We start from the raw sequence: 25,482 nt of genomic DNA, 5'->3' as shown, positions 1-25,482 counted from the left end.
AATTAATGCGAACTTCTTTAAAAATAATTATCTATTTTATTAATATTATTTCAATTTCTATATAGACAATAAAACTGCTCAAGAACGGCACCTTCGTGCAGCTGGTTTCTTTTTTTATGATAAGAAAGATGTGAAAAAGGAATCTGTTTCAAACGTCGGCTGCTATCATTGACCACAAAATAGTTATCCCCAGCTCATTTCTCGTGTCTCATAATATTAGCTTCACATGTTATTTTCGTGTGAAAACGCCACCTTACGTATGAATCTCTTTGGTGTGACACATTATTATGCCCCCCTTTTCTTTTGGTATTATTTTCCTTATATTATACGATTTTCCATTTGTCCACTCCATATTGAATTTCCTGCTTTGTATTCTCTCAGATCACTCCAAATCCCCAACAACAAAAGATGACATAAAACAATAACCATTGAATTTGTATCCCTGGCCTACATATATTCACCAAGTAGCCAGTACAGTTTCTGTGACATCATTGATTATTAATTTCCCATAACTTATATTATCTTTTTTTTTCTTAGTCTAGTTCCCATACGTTTTTTACTTGTCATTAGTAATCGCTTGTGTCAGGAAAACTGCTTTCTTACGCATGTGCATCATCCTGTATTAAATTGACTATAATGTGTTTGTTTTAATGTTGAGGTAGAAATTATTTATTTTTCATGTTCCTCTCCATTCATAATTTTCTATCACCGTACACAGATTCTCCCTCACCATAACCCCTCTCTCTGTACTACCAAAAATTTTCTCTCCGACCAATCATTCACGTGACCACACATTACCTCTTCCACAATTCCATGAAGTTTGTATTGGTGGCAGCTGCATGAGTCAACCTGGTATTTAGTTGGGTGTTCAACGCGGTTTAAGGTGGTTAGACAAAGTGTTGTGGTTGTGTTGTTGTTTACATGGAGAGAATGAACAGTGGGGGTTCTTCAATCAGAAGACGTTCATTAAGCATATCAAGTCACGTAAGCTATCATACAGATAATGATGGTGAGAATGAGAGTGTTTCAGAGGCTGGAGACATTGGAGATCGAGCTCTTAGAAGCAAGAGGTTTAGTGAGAGCAACAGTTTCTGTTTGTCCTTTGACAACAGGTCAGAAAAAGAAGTTGTCGTTTCCATTCCAGAGGAACACAGATCGCATCCCAATTCCTCTGTTAGGCCTTTGCCTCCTGCTTTCACATCCCTTTCCCCTCTTTCCACTGATGGAATTGTACGTTCTGAAGACATAGAACATGTGAGCTTCAACGTTTGATTTTCATGTCGTCCCGAGATTTTTGGTTTCTGTGATTTGGTTATTAATTAACCATATGATCTATTTTCAGGACCCTCCTAAAGGTTTGCCAGAGTTCCTGGACTATACTTCATGTTTGGTTCATTTAGCGGTTTTTGGAATTCTTGGGGTAATATCTCCTAAACTTTTGCTGGTGCATAATGGATTACTGGTATTTGCCATTGTTTCAATTCAGAATTCTATTGCTGAATGAGAGGCTATGGCAAATTTCAGCTGTGACAATGATACCCTTTTTATGGTCAAATTTATATTATGACATGCAGTTATCCACAAAATTCTAATACACAAACCGTAAAAACACTATGCAGGTCTTAACGAGATATTTACTGCAGAAGTTATTTGGCCCTGGGGTTGCCCATGTGACAAGCGACCAAACCATTCTTTATGTTGATCTTCCTGCTAATATGGTGTGTTCCCTTTTCCATCTTCAATGTTTTTGCGTCTTGGTTACCAAGAAATTTTGATGGGTTCACAAAGACTAACACTCCAGGGTTGTTTTGATGACCAGGAACATAAGTTTCAGACATTATGGTAGTAACTTGCTTAAAAGAACAATGTATGTTAAACTCTTAAAATCTATTGCTTTTCAAACAAGAGAGAAATTTTGTGCCACCTTTAAAGATAGAGTCTATCAAAATAGCAATGTTTGACTCTTGAGCGTCAAGTAGTTATTCCCTTTCTCGTTACAGAAGATTATCTGGCTTTGTATTTTCACTTCTTAAATCCTTAATCTACAGTGTACATACACCATTGATCAGTTTTTTAAATCTTGTTATAGTAGAATTAATCTGTCCTACTTCTTAAATTTGGTGTCGAGGGACACTAGATTCCTTTATGTATAATGCAAATTCGATTTTACTTTTTCCATATATAACCATCGTGTCGAAGCTTCAAAGTCCAAACTTAAAACTTAGAAGTACTGTTAGGAAATTTTGGTATTCACTCGTGAGGAAGCTGATTCAGACAATCTAATGCAAATTTTAACATTCTTTCCAGATTGGTTCGTTTCTTATGGGTTGGTTTGGTGTGGTATTCAAAGGAGACATATCTCAAGTGTCAGAGCATCTAGCTATAGCAATAACAACTGGTTACTTAGGAAGCCTTACAACCTTCAGTGGTTGGAATCAAAAAATGCTTGAACTCAGTGTTTCCGGGCATTGGCTCTTCGCTTCACTTGGCTTTCTTTTAGGTAAACAAGTGGATTTATAGTATTTTTTGTTCTGAGCTATTTTGTTTCAAGCATAGAATTTATTTATTTTTGGTTCAAAATTTATCCCATAGTGGATGAGTTGATGATTTTATTTCCTTATGATGCTAAATTGATAAGATGAATTTGTTTTACAACTACAAATTTTCAGGGTTATTTCTCGTTGCATATTCCATCCAGTTTGGGATTGAAACAGCCAAGGGTTTTAGGTGGCTCCTCCACCGGCTGGGTATTAGTTCGGAAAAAGATGTTAATAAGATGAACTGCAAAGTAGACAGCTACCGTCGTCAGTTGATAGTTATGGTGATGTTCTTGGTTATATTAGGCATATTGTGGGGTGTGAGTGGTGCATTAGTAAAGGCTGAGTTCAAGCACGGTGGTAATGCTGCACAGTTATGGTTTGCTTGCATGGTTGGACCCATGGGTGTGTGGATTAGATGGTTCTTAGCAAGGTTAAACGGGCGTGGATTGGGAAAGGAAGGGTTGTTTAAATGGATTCCATTCGGGACTTTAATTGCCAATGTATCAGCAGCTTCTATTATGGCTGCACTTGCCACTGTGAAGAACGCTGTAAGTTTCTTTGTCATCATTCATGTTCAAGTCCCCTCTAACTGCATTGCTCAATCTCTATGCTAGAATTCATAGACTCATAGGTTCCGAATTAGATATGACAGTAAGACTTATCTATGTTGGGAAATTGGCTTTTGTTGAACTTCTTTGGAGAGTACCATGATTAATTCTTGCCCTTATTATGTGTGTTATATATTACATAAATCATAAACATTATTTACTTGTCTGATGCAGGTGAAGACCAGAGATTGTGATACTGTTGTAGCAGGAATACAGTTTGGCCTAATGGGGTGCTTGAGCACTGTCTCTACTTTTGCTGCTGAGTTTAATGCAATGAGAGAAAGCAATCATCCCTGGAGAGCCTATGCCTATGCCGTTATTACAGTTTGTGTTTCATTCTCATTCGGAATACTAATATACTGCATCCCTGTCTGGACAAAGGGTTTTGACATTGACACGTAGAAATTGAATAAGACAAACTTGTTTAGGCAACGGATTTTTTTTGCCGAGAATGTGTTGGCAGTTCAGAGAAGCAGAGTAATGTGTCTATACTATTCTTCATAGTGAGTTCTGTCAATATTATGATTGGCTGTCAAACGGGAATTTCAGCTGATAGATCACGTCTTACATGTCATTTCTTGATGTAAAAAAGCGAACAGAGGAAGTGTGAAAACGTTTCAATCGTGTAATAAATTCATCATTAACATGAGTTTTCACAAAAATTGTGGTATTGTAGGAGTGAATACAGCTGAATGGAAGGTTTTCATGCACTCCTTATTGTTGACTATTCAATCAACTTTGCTGCATGATTAGCAAAGATGCTGCAAGTGCCAATCATTCTTTGGTGGATCGTTACAATAATATCACAGGCTTCGATTTGTGCCCAAGAAATGTAATGGTATTGAGATATTACAATGCAAATGAATGAGACATATTTGAATGACTAAGAATATGCATGAGATGAATTAAGAACTGTCAAACCACGTAGAATGATCAAATCTGTTCTCAAAAACCAGAACTTGAAAAGAGCCTAGAACTGGTCACAGGAACTGGCAATAGCAAGTAAAAATTATGTACAAACTACCTAGACTTGCCTAGTCTAACTATACAAATCACCTAAAGTAGCAAGTAACAAGGGCAGCTCTCCTCAAAAGCTTCTGGCTGGCGCAGGTTTCTTCAAAGTGCAGAATCTGTCTATTGGAGTTCTTCAAAGTTGGTAGCAGGTCATCATTTCAGGATCAGCAGGTTTCAAGTCTTGGTCAACTTCTCTGGCAAGCTTCTCATGTGAGCATTCAAATACCGCTGGTCAGGTTCAACACACTTCCTTCAGCAACTTATGTCACTGGACCGACTGCTCACTGCACATACTTTCACAGCACTAAAATCACCAGCTGAACATATCATCTCAAATGTACTGCACCTTCAATTATCAGCACCTAAAATCTCAATTTAAACAATTCTACGTAAAAAATATAAAACTAAAAGCTGACTTGAACCATGGTAGTAAAATTCGAAATCTAAACTTAATATCGGAAAGAAAAATATAAATTGTAAATCGAAATATCGTAACAAGAACATGAAGATCCTACATATCGAAAAAATTAGGAGAAGTAAGGGAGTAGTAGTGAATAGTTTGAAAAATTTATGGTAAAGTAGAGTTTCGATGAAAAAAACCGGTAAGAGAGGGAGTGGTAGTGGTAGTTTTTTTTACTGTGCAGTGTCAGTTCCAAAAAAAGGGGAGTTGTTTTAATCTTAAAAAAGAGAAAGAATTAGGAATATTTTAATGTTAACATTGTCACTTAATTGCTATTTTACTATGGCGCTTTTTCTCTTGTGTGCCGAAGAGAGGAAGTTGGTGTTTTTAAGATTAAAGATGTATTTTTTTTCGGAGAAAAGATAAGGAAGAAGAAGATAATTGATTTCGGTGAATTTAAGGATAAAATTTATGTCAGTATTTTGAAGGGATTTTGTTTGGACGTAATACTAGAGTTTATTTAAAAGTAAATTTTGTAAAAGATTTCTTTAATAAAAAAAATAATAAATAAAAAAAGTAAGATTATCAAATTGTTTAAAAGTAATATAAAATGATATTTAGATAAGTTATTATTAATTTAAAAATTTGTATGATAAATAAAATTATTAATAATATTTATTAATTGAAAACAATAAATATTACAATATATTTGATTAGATAAATTAAATATTTTAATTTTCAATATTAAAGCAAAAAATAAAATTAAACATTTATAATCACACCATTAATAAAAAGTCAACTCAAAATATCACATAATATCTAAAGAAGCACACACAAGAAAATATATGACAGTTTAGTGTTCTATTTTGTAATAAAATAATGAGAGTATATTGGTAAAACGATTATAATCACCCTCAAATCTTATCTTGAAAGAGGGATGCTACGGAAAGATCTCTTAAATCATTGTCTTCCCTTTTTTTCCATTCAATGAAAAAGAACACAAAAAAATCTCTCAAATCAATGCTTTCTATTACCTTTGAACAATAATTCCTTGTAAGAACACACACTCTGAAGTTACTTTTATTTTTGTGTGCGATGTTGTTACCTACTTTTACATTTGAGAGTCATGGCCTTTGAATTTGGACTTTTAAAATATTTATAAAATACATTAAAGAATTAGGGACTGTAACATGTCCCAATTCCACCACCCCTTACAAGGAAAGAGACTAGCGTGAGTTGTAGCTCCTATTGCTTGATGTCGACGAGAGTTGCCGCCACGAGAGTTGCCGCCACGAAAATCGTCGCTACAACAATCATCACTGTTGCTGAGGGATACCGACGTGAGGCCACAAGAGAACCAACAAGTCGCGAACTTTGTCAACTACATCGCAAGAATCGTCACTCCCACACGAGTTGTGATTTACAACGATAATCCAACACAATCCAAAAATATTATGAGTTTTAAGTGGAATAGGATTGGAGGGGGAAAAAATTGTAAACTCGTATGAATTTATCGCGTATTTTGACTACCATGACTTGAATTATTTATGTTGACTAAAAAAACAAACAAAAATATAACAAAAATCTACCGGTAAAGATTAAGAATCAAATATAACTTTTACTATTTATAAATTAACTATCTAAAAACAGTGAGTTAAAACACTAAAATCACCAAGCTAAAAAATTATGAAAGACTATCAAAACTAAATTCTAGTAACAACAGAACTGAATTCTACAATTGACATGCAAATTGAAGATCAGCTAAACATAAAGGTACACTATATTACTTACAAAGACTAGAAATCTACTAATTTAGAAACTACACTAAACATCCTATCTACAAACACTTATTTAAAACATATTAAGAAAAACTAAGAATTAAGCAAACAAAACTAAAACTAAGAAATTAAAGACAAAAGGTAAGCAAAGAGATGCATTTAGCTTAGAAAACTCAATCAAACCGAGACTCATCAGCCTGTCCACAAAATTGTTGTTTAATCTTTGTATATTTTCGTCCAGTGAAACATTGACTTTGCATTTTTCATTGATCATTAGCTATCACCAAAAAAGTAGTATTTATTTGCGTAATAATACTCTTGTACTACATATTCTTTTAGATTTTAGACGAACATGCACAACCTTGTATATTTCTTTTGGAGTAAATGAATGAGTTCTACACAAATAAAAGTACTGCCCCCTAAGCTTGCACCTTTCGGTTTCCTCCTTCCATCTTGGTCTAGGCTTTGGTGAACTTCCACCACTTGGCTGCCAAGAACCACCACCAACCTCCATAGAAACCACCCCACCACCTAAAAACCTCTCAGTTACCTTGTTCAAGTACATCCAAACCTTCATCAAACTCCAAGAATACCACCCGTTTGTCGAGGCCTTCTTGAGCCAAAAGAAAGCCAAGAACTAATCCAAGAAGCATCCTTGCTCCTTCTTCTCCTCTTTGCTTCCGCAGCACTACTGCAAGTTCTTGATCTCAAGAACCATTATCAACCTTTCTTAGTCGTGCCTAATCCATGTGAAAGCTTATCAACCAAGGAACTTATTCAAAGAGTCAGACCCCCCCCCCCCCCTCGTTGATCCAAGAAGGTCTCCATCCATCACTCACCCAGAAAACTTATTCCGTTAGTCCAAGAAACCTATTACAAGCCTAAGGAAAGAGCTTGGTTCAAAAAACAAGTACTATAGATGAGTTCCTGTAATAACTCAACTGCTCAAGAATGGCCATTGAACCAGAGATGATGGTGATTGAACGAGAATTTTTGGAATTTTGCAAACTTTCCCAGAGACCAATCGTTGAATGCAAACTCAATTAGCATTGCCATAAATCATTTCTCTTCAGGAATCTTGTAGTGATATTATCCTGGACTAGAAGGTACTCCTTATCCGTCATTCTTTACCAACAAGATCACAAAAATGAACAAAATTTGATTCCATAGCTTGATATTTGAGTCAACCATGAAAAATTGAGTGTATGTTCCTTAAACGTAAAATACTCACTCACTTTAATAGCCAGGACGCTTTGTTACCAAAAGTCCATACAGGAACAAGCTCCATGCCTAAAGTGGTGAAAGCGATGACGATCCCTTACCACAATTTCACGATCAAATGCTTTAGAGATTAACTTTACAACAGTGTGGCAATCATTACAAATGCGCAAGTTCTTCATAACTCTGATTGGAGTTGGTGGAGCAATAGTGATAAGCCCAAAGGTGACTGCAAGTTTCTCACTGTGCCTGAAAAGTGCAATTTCCTTCTCTTCATCGTCTATGTCTAGTGAAACCTCACTTGTGGTAGGTACATAGCCCTCAATCTTTAGTTTTGCTGCCACTTCATCTAACATGTGCTCAATATCACTTATTTGTGGGTGAGTCTTATCTCCAGCCAAAAATTCATTAACTATCCCATTTACTTCAATCATGCTACAACCAGGTGTCTTTACCACCCCATGTTGTGTCATAATTCCCCTAATTTCGAGAACATTGCCCCAATTTCCTTTTGAAGCATATATATTTGACAATAATACATGGAAACCATCATGGTTAGGCTGAAGCTGAATAAGTTTTCTGCCCACCCTCTCTCCCATTTCATGGTCATGGTGTTTTCTACAAGCCCCAAGCAAGGCACCCCAAGTGGCAACATCAGGTGCCATTGGCATACTCTCAATCAGTTCCTCCGCTTCTTTAAGAAAACCTGCACGTCCAAAAAGATCAACCATGCATCCGTAGTGCTTAATATTAGGCTCTATTTTGTGTTCGTGGATCATGGAACTAAAGTAGTGACGCCCCTCATCGACTAGGCCCATGTGCCGACAGGCCCCAAGAACTCCCATAAATGTTATCTCATTAGGAAGTGTATTACTTTTTTTCATATCTGCAAACATGTTGAGTGACTGTTCTACCAAACCATTCATTGCCAACCCAAGAATGATTGCATTCCAGGTAGAAACCCCCTTTTCCTCCATCGCATAGAAAACCTCCAATGCATTTTCCACACACCCGCATTTCACATACATGTCTATAAGAGTGGTGCTCAGAATAGTGTTAACCTGTAATTTATTTTTATTTATATATGCATGAATCCATTTCCCTAAGTCCAAAGCAGCCAAATGAGTGCAAGCCGAGATGGCACTCACTAAAGCAGTTTCGTCTGGCCTGACCCCATGAAGCTGCATTTCTTGGAACAATGCCAAAGCCTCCGAGAAACATTCATGTTGAGCATAACCAAATATCATGGCACTCCAAGACACAACGTCCTTCTCCGGCATGGAATAAAACAACTTCTCAGCATCTTCAATCGAACCACACCTCAAGTACCCAGAAATCATCGAGTTCCAAGATATTAGATCCAAAAGAACACCACCATCATCAAAAATTCTTTGCGCATCCACTATCTCCCCGCAACTAGAGTACAAATGTATCAAAGCATTCTTAAGACTAACATAATCCTCAACCCCAACTTTCGCCGCCAAACCATGCACCAACCTCCCCATCTCAGCATTCAAAATTCGCGAACACGCGGATACAACACTAACCACAACGATCTCATCCACTGCCACCCCACTCGCCTTCATCTCCACAAACAAAACCAACGCCTCTTCACACATCTCATTCCGCTCATAACAAGAAACCATCGCACTCCACGACACCATGTCCATATCCCTCCCTCGAACTTCATCAAAAATCCGCCGCGCCTTCTCCACACACCCCTTCCTTCCAAAGAGCACAATCATGGAATTCGAAGCAATGGTGTTCCTCTCCGGCATTCCCCTATACACACGTTCCGCCTCCTCCACATTTCCTGCCTGAACATACCCCGCCAAAACAGTATTCCAAGAGACAACATCCGGCACAGGACTTTCCTCAAACACCTGGCGCGCACTGGGCATGCTCCCACATACTGCATAGAAGTTGATCAGTGTGTTCCGGACGTACACATCTTGATGGAAACCAAACCTCACGACATGTGTGTGCAGCTCCCTTCCCTCGAACTCGGACACCCGGGCAGCGCAGCATTGAAGGAGAGTTGGGTAGGTGTAGTTATCGGGTTTCGCGTGTTTCGCAAGGAAGAGCTTGTAGAGTGTGAGGGCTTGGTGGGGGTTGTTTTGGAGTTCGAAATGGGCGCGCATGATGGTGTTCCATGTGAAGGCGTTGGGGTTGTGAAGATGATTGAAGATTCGGAGGGAATAGTGGAAGGGAACGAGAGCGGAGCGAGTAGAGAAGTTTATGAGTCTGCTTGCGGCGTAGGGGTCTGCGATGAGGCCGGTGAGGATCGTTTGTGAGAGAATCTCTCTGAAGTGCCTCGGCCATTCGCACCGCTGCAACGCTGCGTCTAACGTCCACACCTTCATGCTTCGTCTCCTGCTTCATACTTCAACTCACGCGTCTTCATTTGCTCACTACAAGAAAATAAGGGATTAGCGTCGGCCAAAAACGGACGCTAAGGAGCTAAAGCCGACACAAATTCAAATGTATTGTCGGTTCAGTGTCGGATAGAGAACCACGAAAAAACCACCGAAGCTAATTCAAGATGTGTCGGCCAACGGACACTAATTTGAGTCTGCAATAGCGTCGTCCAGCTGACATAAATGAATAGCATTAGCGTGGGTTAGCCAAAGCAAAACAATAAAAAAATATAATAAAACATTAATAATAGCGTGGGTTAGAGAACGTTAAGAGCAAATATTATTTTAAAATATTCGGACGAAGTGTGGGCTGACCGACGCAAAATATAAAAGATATTCTAAGGGAGTGTGGGCTAGCCGACACTAAACACATATGGTTGGCACGTGATCGATGTCTATTCTTCATACCATTATTCATCCAAAACATATTCTATCTTTTAAATGCTCCTGTTTCATCTTATACAAACACTTATACTTTATATTCAAATTCATATATCTACAAATCTAAACTACCCAAAGGATCATTATATAAGATTCACAACAAAACTGCAATGGCAACCATTTTCTAAAACTTTGATTCATGCTTTCCCATTCAATTTCCTCCCAGAAAAGATAGAGGATTATGGGTTGTACATTATTAACAAATAAGACATGCATGCCTATATATTTTATGAATGAAAGATTTTAAGTACCAAAATCTATGCATGGCTTAATAATGAAACTCAAGATTTCGGAAAAATACAACCGTGTGTGGTTCTGACATTTTAGAATCACATTTTGAAGGCTAGGAAGGTTATAAAGTTTTGGTGTGTGGTATTTCTTGTCCTTCACCTTTTTAGGGGAAACCAACATACTAGAGGCCTATTCTTGGAGTCCTAAAAGAGTCTAAGTCCTAACTGCAGTGTTTTGTTTTCAATTTTATTCACAACTTGTTAACATTTTTTTTGTTCACTCAGAGTATCAGATCAAATAAGATTAGATTTGATTAATCAAAACTAATGATTTTTTAATAATGTTTGTTAACAAAACACCTGCCTTCACTTAACCATACAATTTGAAATTCTTGATGCCAAGAGAAATCAAGAAATCCAACAATAAACCCAGCCCTTAAAAGCATGCCACCATTCCCACATACATTTACATCAATCAATAATCAATAAACCTATGCAAATATATATCAGGGGTTGGGAAGTTACCAAGTTATTTCACAGACCACTGTAATGATGCCAAAAGGGACCAACTTCCTCACCCTTGTGGTCTACACCAAAAACACCACTCCAACATTGCAGGACCACCATTCCAACACTGCAGAAACCTATGCCAAGAGAAATCAAGGAATTTAACAACTGAAATTAGTTTCAGATTAAATCCCAAACACAACATACGGTTCTTCAACATAACACCAAAGAATAACAAAGAAAAGATGCCTCTTTAGAAACAGTCCTTGTTGCACCAAAAAAAGAAAAGTGACTGTTAAAACTGCCACGCAATAAAAAAAAAGACTGACCCTCCCTTCTATAACTGAGAAAAACTGCCACAACCTCTCTTCCCATAAGTGAAACCCCTGTTCTCCCTTCATTAAAATGGGTTTAGACTGCCACTCTTCCATCCCCTAAATACACAAATTTTCACTTTTTTTCCAGCTATTTAATGATGTACTATTTTATTTTATATATTATGAAGTTCAGTTAAAACATTGAAAGAAGGAGACACAATAAGATATAACTAAAGGGAGGGGGAATCTAAATGGAATAATACAAGAAGATCAACGCAACAATGTGAGTGGTTCACGTGATTTATGTTTGATTCGGGTACATAATCAATTCAGCCCACAAATTCATATCACCAAGCTGAAGAATTGTACCATACCACACAAAGTGTAGTAAATTGTACAAAAGTCAAAAGTCATAATATTAAGCCAAATAGTGAATTTAATAACAAGAGTTATGCAATTATAAAAGAGAAGAAAAATACAGCAAGAAATGGCGTCATAAGGTCAACTATCTGAACTCAGTGAGCATAACACAATTCACCCACTTTGGCACCATTTTCCATGATTTTGACTGGAAAAAAGCATCACTGCACCACAACAGCCAGGTGCAACACGTTGGACCTTGGATGGCAACGTGCTGTGGAAGAATCACACTACTCATGTGTGATACAAGATGCAATTCACACAATTAATTTGTGATTCAAATGATTCATGTTGAACTCAGCCACATAATCAATTCAGTGGACAAATTCACATCACCAAGCTGAAGAGTTGTATCATGAATTGTACAATACTAATTATTAAAAGTCATAATTTTAAGAGAAATAGTGAATTTAATAACAAGTTGGGAAATATAAAAGAGGAGAAAAAGTGCACCAGGAAAGGGCATCATAAATGTAGCTCTAAACATAGAGGTGAAAGAAATGAAAACAAAACAAGACACAAACACACACATATATAACCGAACATAGAGCCTCTTTAGTGTCAACAGCACTGACCCCAAAGGATGTGAAGAGTGAAGAGAACACAAAACAGTATGCCTAAGTTCCACAGATTGTGATTGGCTGGAAACTCAACCAGGGAGGAGTGCAACAGGTGGACCAGAAATGCAGATTAGTGCTCTATGTCAGATGGTTTGCATTGAAGACAGAGGACACCAAAGAGAGTGGTGCAATGTTTAGCCTTTTTAAGAACTAATTGGGCAAATCTGATGAAAGAAAGAGAAGGCTAAATCTCAATATTAACATCTTAAATGGCATCGGACAATATCTTTATAGAAACTAATGAGAATAGTGTAAAATTTAGCCATTGAAAGGACTGAGTGGGGAAATGGGGTTAGTATTATGATGAAATAAAAGGGGACAAATTCCAATATTGCCAACCTTAAACTGCATTGAGCGACATCATTAAAGGGCCAAACAAACAGGTTTAGTACATGGAAAATTTCAAAAGGTTATCAGCTGGAAAGGCCACAATTCCATGTTAAAGGGGCCACAATTCAGAGCATGACACTGATCTGCTCCACTCAATGGCATACAGAAACGGCACCGACACCAAATGAAATTGTTTAAGGAGCTGGGGTTTTGTACATAGAAAGAAGAATAACAGTTAGGATGACCACAAAGTGATCACAGTTTGCACTGCATTAACAGTGGCATACCAAAGCAGCACCAGATACATGATTTGAGGGGCCAAATAAACAAGGTCTTGCAAATGGAGGAGAAAAGTAGCAACTAGGATGCCCATAATTCTACATAAAAGCGATCACAATTTGCTTTGCACCCATTAGATTGTACTGCTCTACCACAACCCACGCAGCTTGGCATTGTGTAAACATTCACATCATAACAAAAAAGGGAGGGCAAAGGAGATTCACAGAATCATAACAGGTACAGCCTATACAGGTATTGAAATTAACATTGACAACATGCTTCTCTCACAAAAGGACCACAGAATTGGCAATTGCAAATGCATCAGGCTACTCTTCCATTACGCTGTGAATATTATGTGCACACGATTAAATTGAATCTCAACTAGATTATACTCCATCCAATGCTAAAGCTACTTATGTTTTACAAATCAAGTCCCATTAAACATTATTTTTAACATATACACCCCTTTTTAATATTTGTAGTACTTTCAAACAAATAGTCCAATCAAGGGTATTAATCGAGGATATTTTAGACTAAATATGTAGTATATAGTATTTCCTAGTCTGTGTGCATTGACATTAAACATCAACAGTTTGGGACAGGGGTAGTAGAAGACAGAAGGTATGTAGATCCAATATAAAAAGCAAAGATAAACAATAACAACATAATCCACCACTAAAAACCATTCATTTAAATTTCTTTTGTTAGGTTCTCATCTTCATGAAAATAGGTTAAAAAACGTAGATTCTTTCTTCAGAAAAAAAAAAAAAAACAACAGAAGGCCAAAATGTATTAGAAAAATTCAGAGCTTTCAAGAAAGATTCACCATAAAACATTCAGGCTGTTTGAAAGCCCCCAAAAATCTAAAACTTGGAACAGCCAAATCCTTTGGGAAGACCCAGCTATTGCTGCTACTCTTATTCCTTCTACCCTACCCCATCACATTCAACCATAAGTACCATAAGTAGAAATGCGGTTAGACGTGAAAACAATAAAAAACAAAACCAAAGAATATTTTCTCCTAAAACTAACACAACGGCATGAGACGAATCCATGCCATCCTTTCCTTCTTACTTTTTTTAGTTTTAAGAAATTCGTCGCCTTTACATGGAAGAGAAGCATGATGCAACCAGACTTTCCCAAAAGAATCATCCAAGAAGCAAGAACCAATGCAGGTAGCAAACAATACATAATAGGAGACAAATCGACGACACCGTATTGGCACGGCACAAAACCCCACGTCCCAAATCACAAGAAAGTAAGAAAATTAAAAATCTACCAGAGAAACAAAAAAATCACCAATGATCGCGTGAAGAAGCCGATGAAAATGCGGCAGTTGAGACTGACGCGCCACCCGGGTGGCGGAGAGCGAGTAGGGAGTGAGGGAGTGAGGGAGTGAGTGAGTAAAGCGTCAATTGGGGACAAAGTTAGAGGAAGACTAAGGTCTGGTCATAAAATATGGTGCAGGCTTTGTGAGTGGACTTCAAAATTTAATTTAATGTGATTTATTTGGGTACAACCAAAAAATAAATAAGAAATAGAAATAAATAAAACTCATAAACTTGGACTCTAAGGACATGTACCACCAAAGAAACAACAAAAGCTTTTGCTTTCACTTTCAAGATTATATTTTGGGCAAAAGTTTAACCATATCTATTATTTTTTTCTTAATTTGTCTTTAGTTCTTATAATATTTTTTAAATGATCGACAAATGCATTTATTACATTATACGAGAAAAACATAGATAAAATATAAAATTCTATGGCTATTTTATTAGAATTAAAAAATTATTATATTTATTGGTTTCTAAAAATATTTTAAAAAATATATAAAAGATAATAAAGTCAGGGATATAACACTTGAAATACAATCCAATCAATTTACCTCTTAGAAAAATGCACAAGTTTGGATTGTTTATCAAATAGATAATCATTGAGTTCCCTTTTCTACTTATTTAGTTCCATTTTTTTCTTTCTCTTTACCAAACAAACTGAAGTTTTAATTTTAATTTTAATTTAGAAGTTTGCAAACTATTACTGTGAAAACTGTAATCTCTTTGATCAATGGATTTAAAAGTAGATCTACATTTAATAAGTGTTTGACTGAGTTAAGATGGAATGTGAAATAATATTTTCTTTCAGACATTTCAGGACTGAAAATAATTATCTTTTAAAAATATCTCTTACTTCAACCTTGTTTAGAAAGGCAGAGTTTAGGGGAAGGAAAATATTGTTATGATTGTAAAGACCGCGAAAAGTTATTATAAAATTTATACAATTAGTTAGAAATCAAGGGATAGTTTTTATGTTTTTTCTTGTCATATGAAATAATTTAATAAAAATAAGTTCATATTTTTCAGTAAAATATCGCGTACTCTTTCTTCTTTCTTTTATTACCAAATAATGAAACTTTTTTTTTTCTAATGGAAGGTGATGATAGTTAGAATTCAATTAATATCCAATTTTATGATATAAAAAAGTAAAATATACTAAAACTTATGAGTGATTGACAAATTTTCATCCTTGAAAACGATTTCCTTTTTGTTTTTTCTAAATTGTTTGATAAGAGTAATTCTTAAAAGGGATTCTAAAAATAATATATACTTTTCAATTGTAAAAAAAGTTAATATTTTTAATTAGTGAAACTATCATTAATATAAATTTTAAAATAGTTATTATTAAGTTTAATAATGTAATAATTATTTACTTTATCTTTTTCTTGTATTTGTTTATTAAGTATTTTCTTTTAATTTTACAATAATAACTTGTTCTCGTCTTTGAATTGCACCATGATTTAATTGAATAATTTGTTTTTGCAAATTTTCAATGATAACTTGCAAACTTAACACTAATTTTTAAGCTATAGTTGTTTATTGAGTTAACTTGTAAAGCAGTTTTTTTTTTACAGAGAGAGATTTTTTTTTTTTTTACACAAAGAGATAAAAAGGAATGAAATGATAGTTATTTATTCCTATAAAGTCAATTAAAATAATAACGTTATAATTAATGATTATGTAGAAGTTATCATTTTAAAGTTGTCTTGTCCCACTAGTTTTATAAATCCGTTAGGATGAAAGAACTTCATTATAAATTAGAATATCAAAATTGACAGTTTGGTTTAGTTAAGCCAGATGGATTATAATTTATGACAGTCTCATTTTATTTAGGTTTACCTAAAGTCGTATTTTGCTTAATTAAAAATTAAGAAAAATCATAATTCGTTTATAAAAAAAATCATGATATTATCATTTTAAAAAATTTTATTTAATATTCAATAATAAAATTATTATACAATACCAAGATGCATTAAACATTAATTGAAATAATTACATTAGTATTTATATGTACTTAAAACAGACAAAAAAAATGTATAAAAACAAACAAAAATATAAAAAAATTATGGGTGAAAACGTGGGCACCGCACTTGGCCCGCATTTTGCGGGTTGGGCTGGTCCGTCCAGCATTTTCAATGCGAGCTGAAAAATTTGTCTCGTCCTGCAAAAGTGAGTCTACGGGTTAGCCCGTTTTTTTTTTTTAATTTTAAATCTTATGATAAAGCTTTCAATGTTTAACAAATTGAGGAACTTTAACAAGTTCACAAAATTAAGCAGAGACTTTGGGGAGTTTGATGATAAATTCATAATTCAACATATTCATCATGTTCATATTTGTACTTTGACATACATGATGTATTATTCAAATTTTAGCACATTTAAAAATACATAATAATTGTCTTTTCCAATCATACAAGAATTTGAAATATTCATGTAGAAGTCTAGAAGGAAAGTAACCGATATACACAATTGTAAGTTTTTTTATGCGGACCGGCCCACGTGGGCTGCGAGCTTTCGTGGACTAGACTTCTACGAGCTAGCGAATTCAATATCCTAGCCTGTCCCGCATATTGCCACTCCTAATCTGTATGGATTGAATAGTTCTTTCTTTCGTTTATCAACATGAAAATGAATAAAAAAAATTAACATAAAAGAATGTAGAAGCTAATGAATTAGCTTCTAGAGTTGACTTGGCCCATAAAATATTAAGCAAAGGACGACAATACATTGACACCCCTATTTTGACCGCTTCTTTTACTACATTACGTGACATTCAACGTGGTAGAGGAACATGGGTTTTTTATTTTGTTTTATCAAAAGAGAAATGATGTTTTGATAAGAAAACTTTGACAATATTTGACAAAGTTTATGTGACACCTATTTTTTTGTTTTTAATATGCATATTATTATCCATTTCAAAAACCTGACCCACGTTTCAAAATTTTTCATTCAAATGAAGACTCAATCCTACTTTGTTCTCTCTTAAGTCTACCATCCCTAATTCCCCTCTCTGCTTCTTCCTTATTCCCCGCACCTCTCCCCATCGTAGCTAATAAGCAATTCTGGTTACTTCTTCATTTCTCTAACATTCACTCAATTTATCAACCCTAACATTCATTGGATTCACTGGTTGCAACAATGCTGAAGTTTCTAACATCACTCTCAACCATCTTATATATTGGTGGTGAGTATTGCAATCTCTTTTGTTCAATGGTCACTTTTGATCATTTTAAAATATACTTATTGGTTGCAATTTTATCTTCAATTTTGAAGGATTTATTCTTTTATTTTTGTTGACATCTGAACTTAATAGTTTTATTTAAGCTGTAATAACAAAATGTTTTAGTTAGTTAAAATATAAAAAAGAAATAGATAAAATTAAGGATTGAATTAACATTATTGTATTTATGCTTTCAATTTTTGTTTTGTATGTTTGAAGCTTGTTAAGTATGAAATTAGAATGTAAAGAAAGAATTGAAGTAAGATTTTAATTTATGTTTAAATTAAACCAATTCATAAACGACATTAGCAGTGGATTTACACTTTTGATTTTGAATTGGGAAGTTGGTTGGAACGAATTCATTGCAGTTTAAACTATTAAGAAGAACTGAATAATGGTTTCCAACCACTTAATGCTTTATTCGGTAGACACAATCTACTATTTGTGGTTTAAAACTTAACTCTCAAGAATGAGCACTCAAGTCAGATGGAAAAACTTAAACTTAAACTTAAACAACATTAGATTAATTTGTCTTCTTATTTTATTTATTCTTATGGAAGTATTTCTTCAAAACTTTATCGAAATAAAATCTTTGTTCTGTTTGAGAATGGTTATTGTATGCTGAATTGGTTTTACATGGAAAAACATACACAGAATGCAGATCTCCTTTGTCGATGGGTTTATGGTTCATGCAATTCTATAACGAAGATGATTTCACTTTGCCCAATATTAAAGAGTCTAAAGTTTACAATGTTTTCAAGGATTTGTTAGCTGTAAATTGGGGTGAGCTTTCAAATTTTATTGTTAATGATGTTAAGAATGTGTTGCTAGAAACACTAATTACAAAGTTGATAAGGAGGTTCTAGAGTATGTGCTCTCGGTAGCAAAAGCTGTTGAAGACGTTAGTGGGATTCTAGTCAACTTTGTTAGATTGAAATGATGATTTAAGCAAAGAAAGGGAGGTTGAATTGGCTGTTTAAAACTTTTTCGAAAGCATAAAACCCATTTTGATTGAATTAAATAGACAATGAAATTCGAATACAAAAGTTGCAGACCAGTACACTTTCAATCGGACAAAAAATAAAATAATAGACTATTTTGTTCTTGAACTATGAAGCAGTCGATTGAAATTTCAAATCAATCGGCTAAAATCTTAGGAATTTATGCAGAATACAGAATTCACAGATTTAACTCAAACAACAAACTTTTACATGCAAGACTTGTTCTAATCAATATTTCTAACAGGTGTGCAACCTCATATTACACAAGAACACATTAAAGCACAACAAATAATGAATTACTTAATTTTCTTGAGTTTTTAAAGTGATTCAAAGTGAGTGAGATGAAGGAAAGAGAATTGCACAATTGTTTTTATACTAGTTCACTCAATCACAAAGCTACATCCAGTTTACCAGGACAACCTGAGCCTGGTTTCAACTTTATTCACAAGTTTTACAAATCACACACAAAGATTACACATTTTAACAAAGAAACTCACAATATTTTTGACTCACACAAAAATCTAGACTAACACCCTGCAAGAATCACACTTACAAACTTGAAATCACATCAGACAAACAACCAGAGGCACAAGAACTACAAAACCTAATGGTGGCTCTCCCTAGCCAACCATACATGTGTTCTTCAAGCTAATCCTAAGCCAAAATGCCTCTACGATCAACCAAGATCTTCAATCAACACGTTGCAATTGTGTGTTGTAGAGAGAGATAGAGTTTTCCAATGATGAATGACAATATTTCGTGCTAAAAAACTCAAAATTGTACCTTTACTCTCGAAAACGCGGCTTATATAGTTTGGTTTAAGTAAAATCAGTTGGTTGAATTTTTTGTACAATCTGTTAATTTCCCTTGACTTAAGTGAAATAAGTCAATTGAAAAATAATTCAATTGATTGAATACATTCATACCAAAAACTATATACAACAAGCCTTTTAACCTGTTAAAACTCATTTCAACACATTAAAAAGGACACACTACGGTTAACAAGACATCTAACTTATGTCATATAGCCTACCAACATGATATAACAACTAATCATTACATTTAACACATAATTTCCAGATTTAATACACTAGAAACACAATCTTCAAGTGGATCTTCATCAATCTTCAACAAACACAAGAGATCTTCATTCACTTGGCTTTATCAAATACTTTCTTAAAGCTTACTTGTGCCAACAAGCTTGAAACTGGAATGATGATTTTGGCACTACTTTTTTGGTTCAAATTTCTTTAGTGATTATAGTAGTTTACTAAAATTTATGTTTTTATTTGTAATTGGTGAGTTAGCAAAGAGGAACAATGTAATTGATGGAAGGCAATCGTTGGTTCCAAGCTACTTGACTCAACAAATCATAAAATGTTTTATTTGTAATAATGTTTCATTTAATAAAAATTTGGGTTAGGCAGCTAACATGATTTCAATTTCTTTTTTAGTAGTGTTATTAATCAAAAAGTTGGTTTAGGCTAGTCACATGATTTCAATTTTAAAAAAAAACAACTAATTTTTTTTTCAAGAACTAGGTATCAAACATAAGTTCATTATGTGTCAAACGGGGTTACAATTTTTGAACACTTATATGTAAGTTTTCGGGTAACATGCATGAACAACCACAAATGATGACATGGTTAGTTTTATTTTAGATAGTACTATTAAAACAAATTAGATTAAGTTGTTCACATTATTTCAATTTTTTTTAAAAGAAAGTAAATATTTTTCAAGAATTAAGTATTAAACATAAATTCATTATGTGGCAAACGAAGTTACAATTTTTGCACACTTATCTGTTGCAAGATTTAGTTAACATGCATTAACACAAATGTTGACATGATTAATTTTATTTTGAGTAGTATTATTAATAAAAAATTTGGGTAATGTTGTTCAGATGGTTTCAATTTTTTTTAAATCACCAAATGTGTTTAAAAAATTAAGTACCAAACAAAGTTATAATTTTGGCACATTTATGTGTAGGTTTTAGTTAACATGCATGAACACTCAAATAATAACATGGTTAATTTTATTTTGAGTATGATTATCAATAAAAAAATTGGGTTAGGTTGTTCACATGGTTTTAATTTTTTATAAGAAAAAAAAACGTGTCCCAAGAATTAAGTACCCAACATAAATTCACTATGTGGCAAATAGAGTTACAATTTTCCCACACTTATATGCAAGTTTTAGTTAACATGCATTAACACTCACATATGTTGACATTATTAATTTTATTTTGAGTAATATTATTAATAAAAAAAAAATTGGAAAAGGCTGTTCACATGGTTTCAATTTTTTTTAAATCACCAAATGTGTTCAAAGAATTAAGTACCAAACATAAATTCATCATGTGGCAAATGAGATTATACTTTTTGCACACTTATGTGTAGGTTTTAGGTTAAGATGTATGAACACTCGCACATGATAACGTGATTAATTTTATTTTGAGTAGTATTATTAATAACAACACTAGGTAAACTTGTTCACACATTTTTTTTTAAATCACCAAATGTGTTAAAAAAATTAAGTGACAAATATAAATTCATTATGTAACAAAGTTATAGTTTTTGCACATTATGCGTAGGTTTTAGGCTAACATACATGAACATTCACAAATGATGGTGTGGTTAAATTTATTTTGAGCACTATTTTTAATAAAAACTTGGATAAGTTTGTTCACATGGTTTCAATTTTTTTTTAAATCATTAAATTTATTCAAAAAATTAAGTACCAAATATACATTCAATATGTGGCAAACAAAGTTATAGTTTTGGCACATTATGAGTATGTTTTAGGTTAACATGTACGAACACTCAAATAAGACAGTTAATTTTATTTTGAGTGTGATTATTAGTAGAAAAACAAGTAACGATTTAGAAAATCGTATATACATTTTTATTTATCAATACCTGTGTTACAAAATTAATAACCTTTTACATTGTTCAAATAAACATAATAACGTTGTGTTACAAGTTATATATTAACTTCTTCTAATATGATATAAATTATAAGATTATAATAATATTTTTTTTTATAAAAAAACTAATTTAATTTTGCTAAAATATTTGTATAGTATTATTAAATGATGATATATAGAAAAATTTGTAAATACACAAAAAAAAAAGAACTAATTAAAGTTAATGATACAAATTCTCAAAAACAACTTTCTTTAGATAATTTCTTCTATTTTAGTTTTTGGAGAAAATCAAATTTGTTGTTAGAACTAACTGCCGACTAACTATCTATTAAATCCCCACCTACGTTAAAGTTTTTTTTAAAAAAAAAAGAAGAAAAAAAAACTCATATGCGTGCAGAATGTTGGAGGAACAAGTAATCAAATCTGTTGTTAGAAATAAATGTGAACTCAAGATTCGTTAAGTGTCAACCCACAATACATTTTTTGCACAACAATAAGTCTTGTTGGGAATCCCAAATCATGATCATCTAATAGGATAGACCATAAATCTGTTTAGTAAGCCCAAACATGTTGGGCTTGATTGAACACTTAGTTTAAGTCTTATTTCACAAGTAAAAAAAATAAGATGTTAGAACTAATTGCCGACTCTAGGTCCATTATGTGTCAACCCACGATACACTTTTTTTCAAGAAATTGCAGAACCAAAGTTGGAGTTAGTTACAACTAGTAGCCTTTAACCATCGTAACTTTTTTTTCTTCAGAACTCTACTAATTTTATATAGCTACCCTATCTCTAAAATAAGACACATAATGTATAAAACTCTAAGGAGTGAAACCAATTAGTTTCAACAATTGGAAATAAAGTTATAAAAGTTTTACATATAAATTTTGAATAATTAATACACTACCATAATTTAATTTGTTGTCATAATTAGGAAACAACCTTCAGTTATAGATCATGATCAACATCGTGAGTTATACAAGAAAACAAAGATTATAAAATAAAGGCGAAATTGGTACACTTATTAGCACCACTTGTCTGAAACAGTAACCACAAGTTCTAGTTCTAGATTATATAAGAAAAGACAAACTTATGAAAAATTATGAACATATAATCTGTGCAGATACATAACTTTCCTTTTTCTATACAAAATAAAGGCTGCCATGTTTCTTAGTAAAAGGGCATAACAACTACCAAGTGTGAAGTTGGCAAAACAAAATGCAGAATGGTACTAATCTCACCACGCAAGTGTTAGTTTCACGTCACACATGAATGCAAGTCTAGTGAGACTCAAATATGCATAGGCACTTTCGTGCTACAGTACAAAGGAATATTGAGAATTTTAAAATGTACCAAAGCATGTTAGGTAATAGTGCATACTAATTTAATATAGTTGTACATAATCAGCCAAGTTAAAAACACTTATTATAATTTTTAAATCTCAGACTAAATTAATGTACAAATAATGTAAAACACTGTATTAAGTAAATCTCAGAATAAATCGGTAATAATCAACCAAATATGGCACTATATTAATGTACAAATAATGTAAAACACTTAAATTAGATTATTTCTAAATTAATGTACATTTTTTATTACTTACATTAGTCGAAACTCATCTTCTATGAAAGAGAAAGAGTATTTTTTGAAACATTTATCGCAACTTATTGATATTCAAGCTTTCAGTGTTGTTGGATCTCATTTTCAATACACTGAGTGATGAGATGCCTCTAGTCAAGGGACCTACAACAAGATCCATGGTTAGGAGAATACAAGAGGAATGAGTCTCAAAAGCGCATGCAAGGACCAAGATGAACTTCAAATGGGTCAAGGAAGATATGGAGATCTAGCCTAAGACTCTTTGCTTGTAAATTAGATTAGGATTTATTTTTGGGCTTTGTATTTTGGGCCCAGTAGAATAAGATTTTCTTTGGGCCATGTATTGGGCCTTTAGAAGAAATTGGGCTTTAGAAAGTAATTTGGACCAAAAAGGGAATTGGGTTTTAAAATGGGCTTGAATTGGTGTGCATGAGCTAGAGAGATCTAGAAGCTTCATGTTTGCTCTCCAAGGTTCTCAAATGAGCGTCCCATGGCATGGAAAGTGTGACTTGCTTAGGTGGCAAGTCACACTTCCTATATGCTCTCTTTTGGCTCCAAAATTTCATTTTCTAGACTCCTTTTTTCCTCCACTTTTTGGAGACTCCTTGGTCTCCTTTTAGCCTATAAATAGAAGGCTTAAGACATGTAAAATTAAGCTTGAAATTGAGTAATGAATTGCTACCCAAATTTGAGCACAAATCTCTTTTGAGCTCACCTTAGAGTAAATTGTTCTCTAGTTTTCTCTAGTCTTCTTCCTTAGGAGTTGACCTTACCTCTTAAGAATCCTTTCACCTACACCAAACCAAACACCTTAAACTTCTTTCCTTCATGCTTCTGCGTCCAACATCATCCATGGAGCTTCCATTCTTCATGCAACTTCAATGGAGACAAGGAGAAGCCATCATGTGGTATCATGAGCCTTGGTTGCTCTTGGTTTTAGTGAATTAAGTGCTTCTTCTTCTATTCTTTTTAATTCCATGATGTTCACTTCTTCTCCTACTTGCCTTGTTGTTTTTGTTTCGTTTATTTTGTGTGTTCATGTCTTCTTTTTTTGGTTCAATTCATTTGTTTCATCTTGAACCTCCATGTGTGTTCTTTAGGTGTTTTTTATGTTTTTTACCGATTGCTTTTCATTTTGCTTGAGTATTTCTTGATTTTTGTTCGGTTATATCTTGTTGTTCTTGAGTTTATTTTGATTTTAAGATCCATATGTTTTGTCTAGAGTCATGTTTAGTCCATATATGTCATTACTTCCTTCTTTACCTTTTCAATTTGCTTTGAATTTGTTAGTCATGTGTTGTTGATTTTTTTTTTAGATTTGAGTGCAATTTTTAATTCCTAAAAATGAACACTCTACTCTCTCTTGGAGCCTTGGAAATGAACATTCACATCTAGATAACCTTAGTTATCTTAATGTCTAGTGGGAATTTTCCTTGTGCTTGCTTAACCTCAACATAAACCACACTAAATTTCCTTTCAATTAATTATGCTTTGGTGCTTTTTCATTTCTGTTTTTGAGTTCAGATTTCTATTTAGATCTTAGCAATGTCTTAGAGTCAATTTCCTTTGTGTTTCATTACGTTTCATGATCTTTTTTTGATTCCTTTAAGTTTCTTTCTCCTTTGTGCTTTTTGTTTCCATTAAAATGCAAATGATCAAGCATAGTGTGGTGGTGATTCTAATTTGTGGTGGAAACTAGCTGCTACAAGAGCTATAAAAAAAGTGCACAAAAAGAATACAAGCAAGTGCCAAAAAGAATCAAAAGAAAATATCAAAAGAAAGTGGCAAAAGAATTACACTAGAATCACTACCATCACTTGAGTTTGAGAGCATTATTTTGTGTATTTTACTGCTGTTCTAGTTTTCTGACCAGTCTGCACACTCTCTATATTTGATTTATCATAAAAAGTTGCCCGATAAAAATCCATATCTGATTTTTACCTATTTTAGCTAAGACGTAGATGAAAAAATGAAAAAAAAATATCATTGAAAAATGTTGAGAAATAAAAAAATGATAAATAGTTGAAGTAGAGGCTAAAATTCAGGTTTCTGGACTAATAGTAAGTGAAAAATCAAATTCCAGTGCAATTTTCTAGCTTATTTTGGTTATTTTTCATCCATTCTAGTTCAATTCATTAGGTAATTCATTTGAGTACTTATCTATATTCTTTACCTTATTTCTAGTTTGTCATTTCCTTGTTAATCCTTTGAGTTTGTCTTGGCATTATTCACTTTGGTTTAACAATTATAATTTTGTGCTTTTCTCGCTTTACTTCTTGACC

At 33.7% G+C, this 25,482-nt stretch overlaps 2 protein-coding genes across 5 annotated transcripts; one reads left to right on the top strand and one right to left on the bottom strand.

Annotated features, from left to right (window-relative positions):
• The first annotated feature begins 544 nt into the window (after positions 1–544).
• LOC114163265 (fluoride export protein 2-like) lies at positions 545–3,925 on the top strand. Its single transcript, XM_028047469.1, has 6 exons — positions 545–1,254; positions 1,343–1,420; positions 1,620–1,718; positions 2,308–2,500; positions 2,670–3,088; positions 3,323–3,925. Exons 1-6 carry the CDS (start codon positions 922–924, stop codon positions 3,548–3,550), a joined length of 1,350 nt encoding a protein of 449 aa, XP_027903270.1. The 5' UTR covers positions 545–921; the 3' UTR covers positions 3,551–3,925.
• A 1,645-nt stretch (positions 3,926–5,570) lies between these two features.
• LOC114163264 (pentatricopeptide repeat-containing protein At3g62890-like) lies at positions 5,571–14,580 on the bottom strand. 4 transcript variants are annotated; one of them, XM_028047467.1, is made up of 4 exons: positions 14,419–14,580; positions 11,172–11,290; positions 10,072–10,149; positions 5,571–9,969 (listed from the first exon to the last, which is right to left on the bottom strand). In XM_028047467.1, the coding sequence occupies exon 4, from the start codon at positions 9,919–9,921 to the stop codon at positions 7,597–7,599; it is 2,325 nt and encodes a 774-aa protein (XP_027903268.1). In that variant the 5' UTR covers positions 9,922–9,969; positions 10,072–10,149; positions 11,172–11,290; positions 14,419–14,580; the 3' UTR covers positions 5,571–7,596. The 4 variants fall into 4 exon arrangements, with proteins under 4 accessions (XP_027903268.1, XP_027903267.1, XP_027903266.1 ...); XM_028047466.1 differs by having other exon boundaries at positions 5,571–10,149; positions 14,399–14,580; XM_028047465.1 differs by having other exon boundaries at positions 5,571–10,149.
• Positions 14,581–25,482: the final 10,902 nt, after the last annotated feature.

Source organism: Vigna unguiculata, chromosome 9 (genome assembly GCF_004118075.2).
Source record: "Vigna unguiculata cultivar IT97K-499-35 chromosome 9, ASM411807v1, whole genome shotgun sequence".
In the NCBI taxonomy this organism is placed as follows: Eukaryota; Viridiplantae; Streptophyta; class Magnoliopsida; order Fabales; family Fabaceae; genus Vigna; species Vigna unguiculata.
This window is presented reverse-complemented; position numbering and strand designations above follow the sequence as displayed.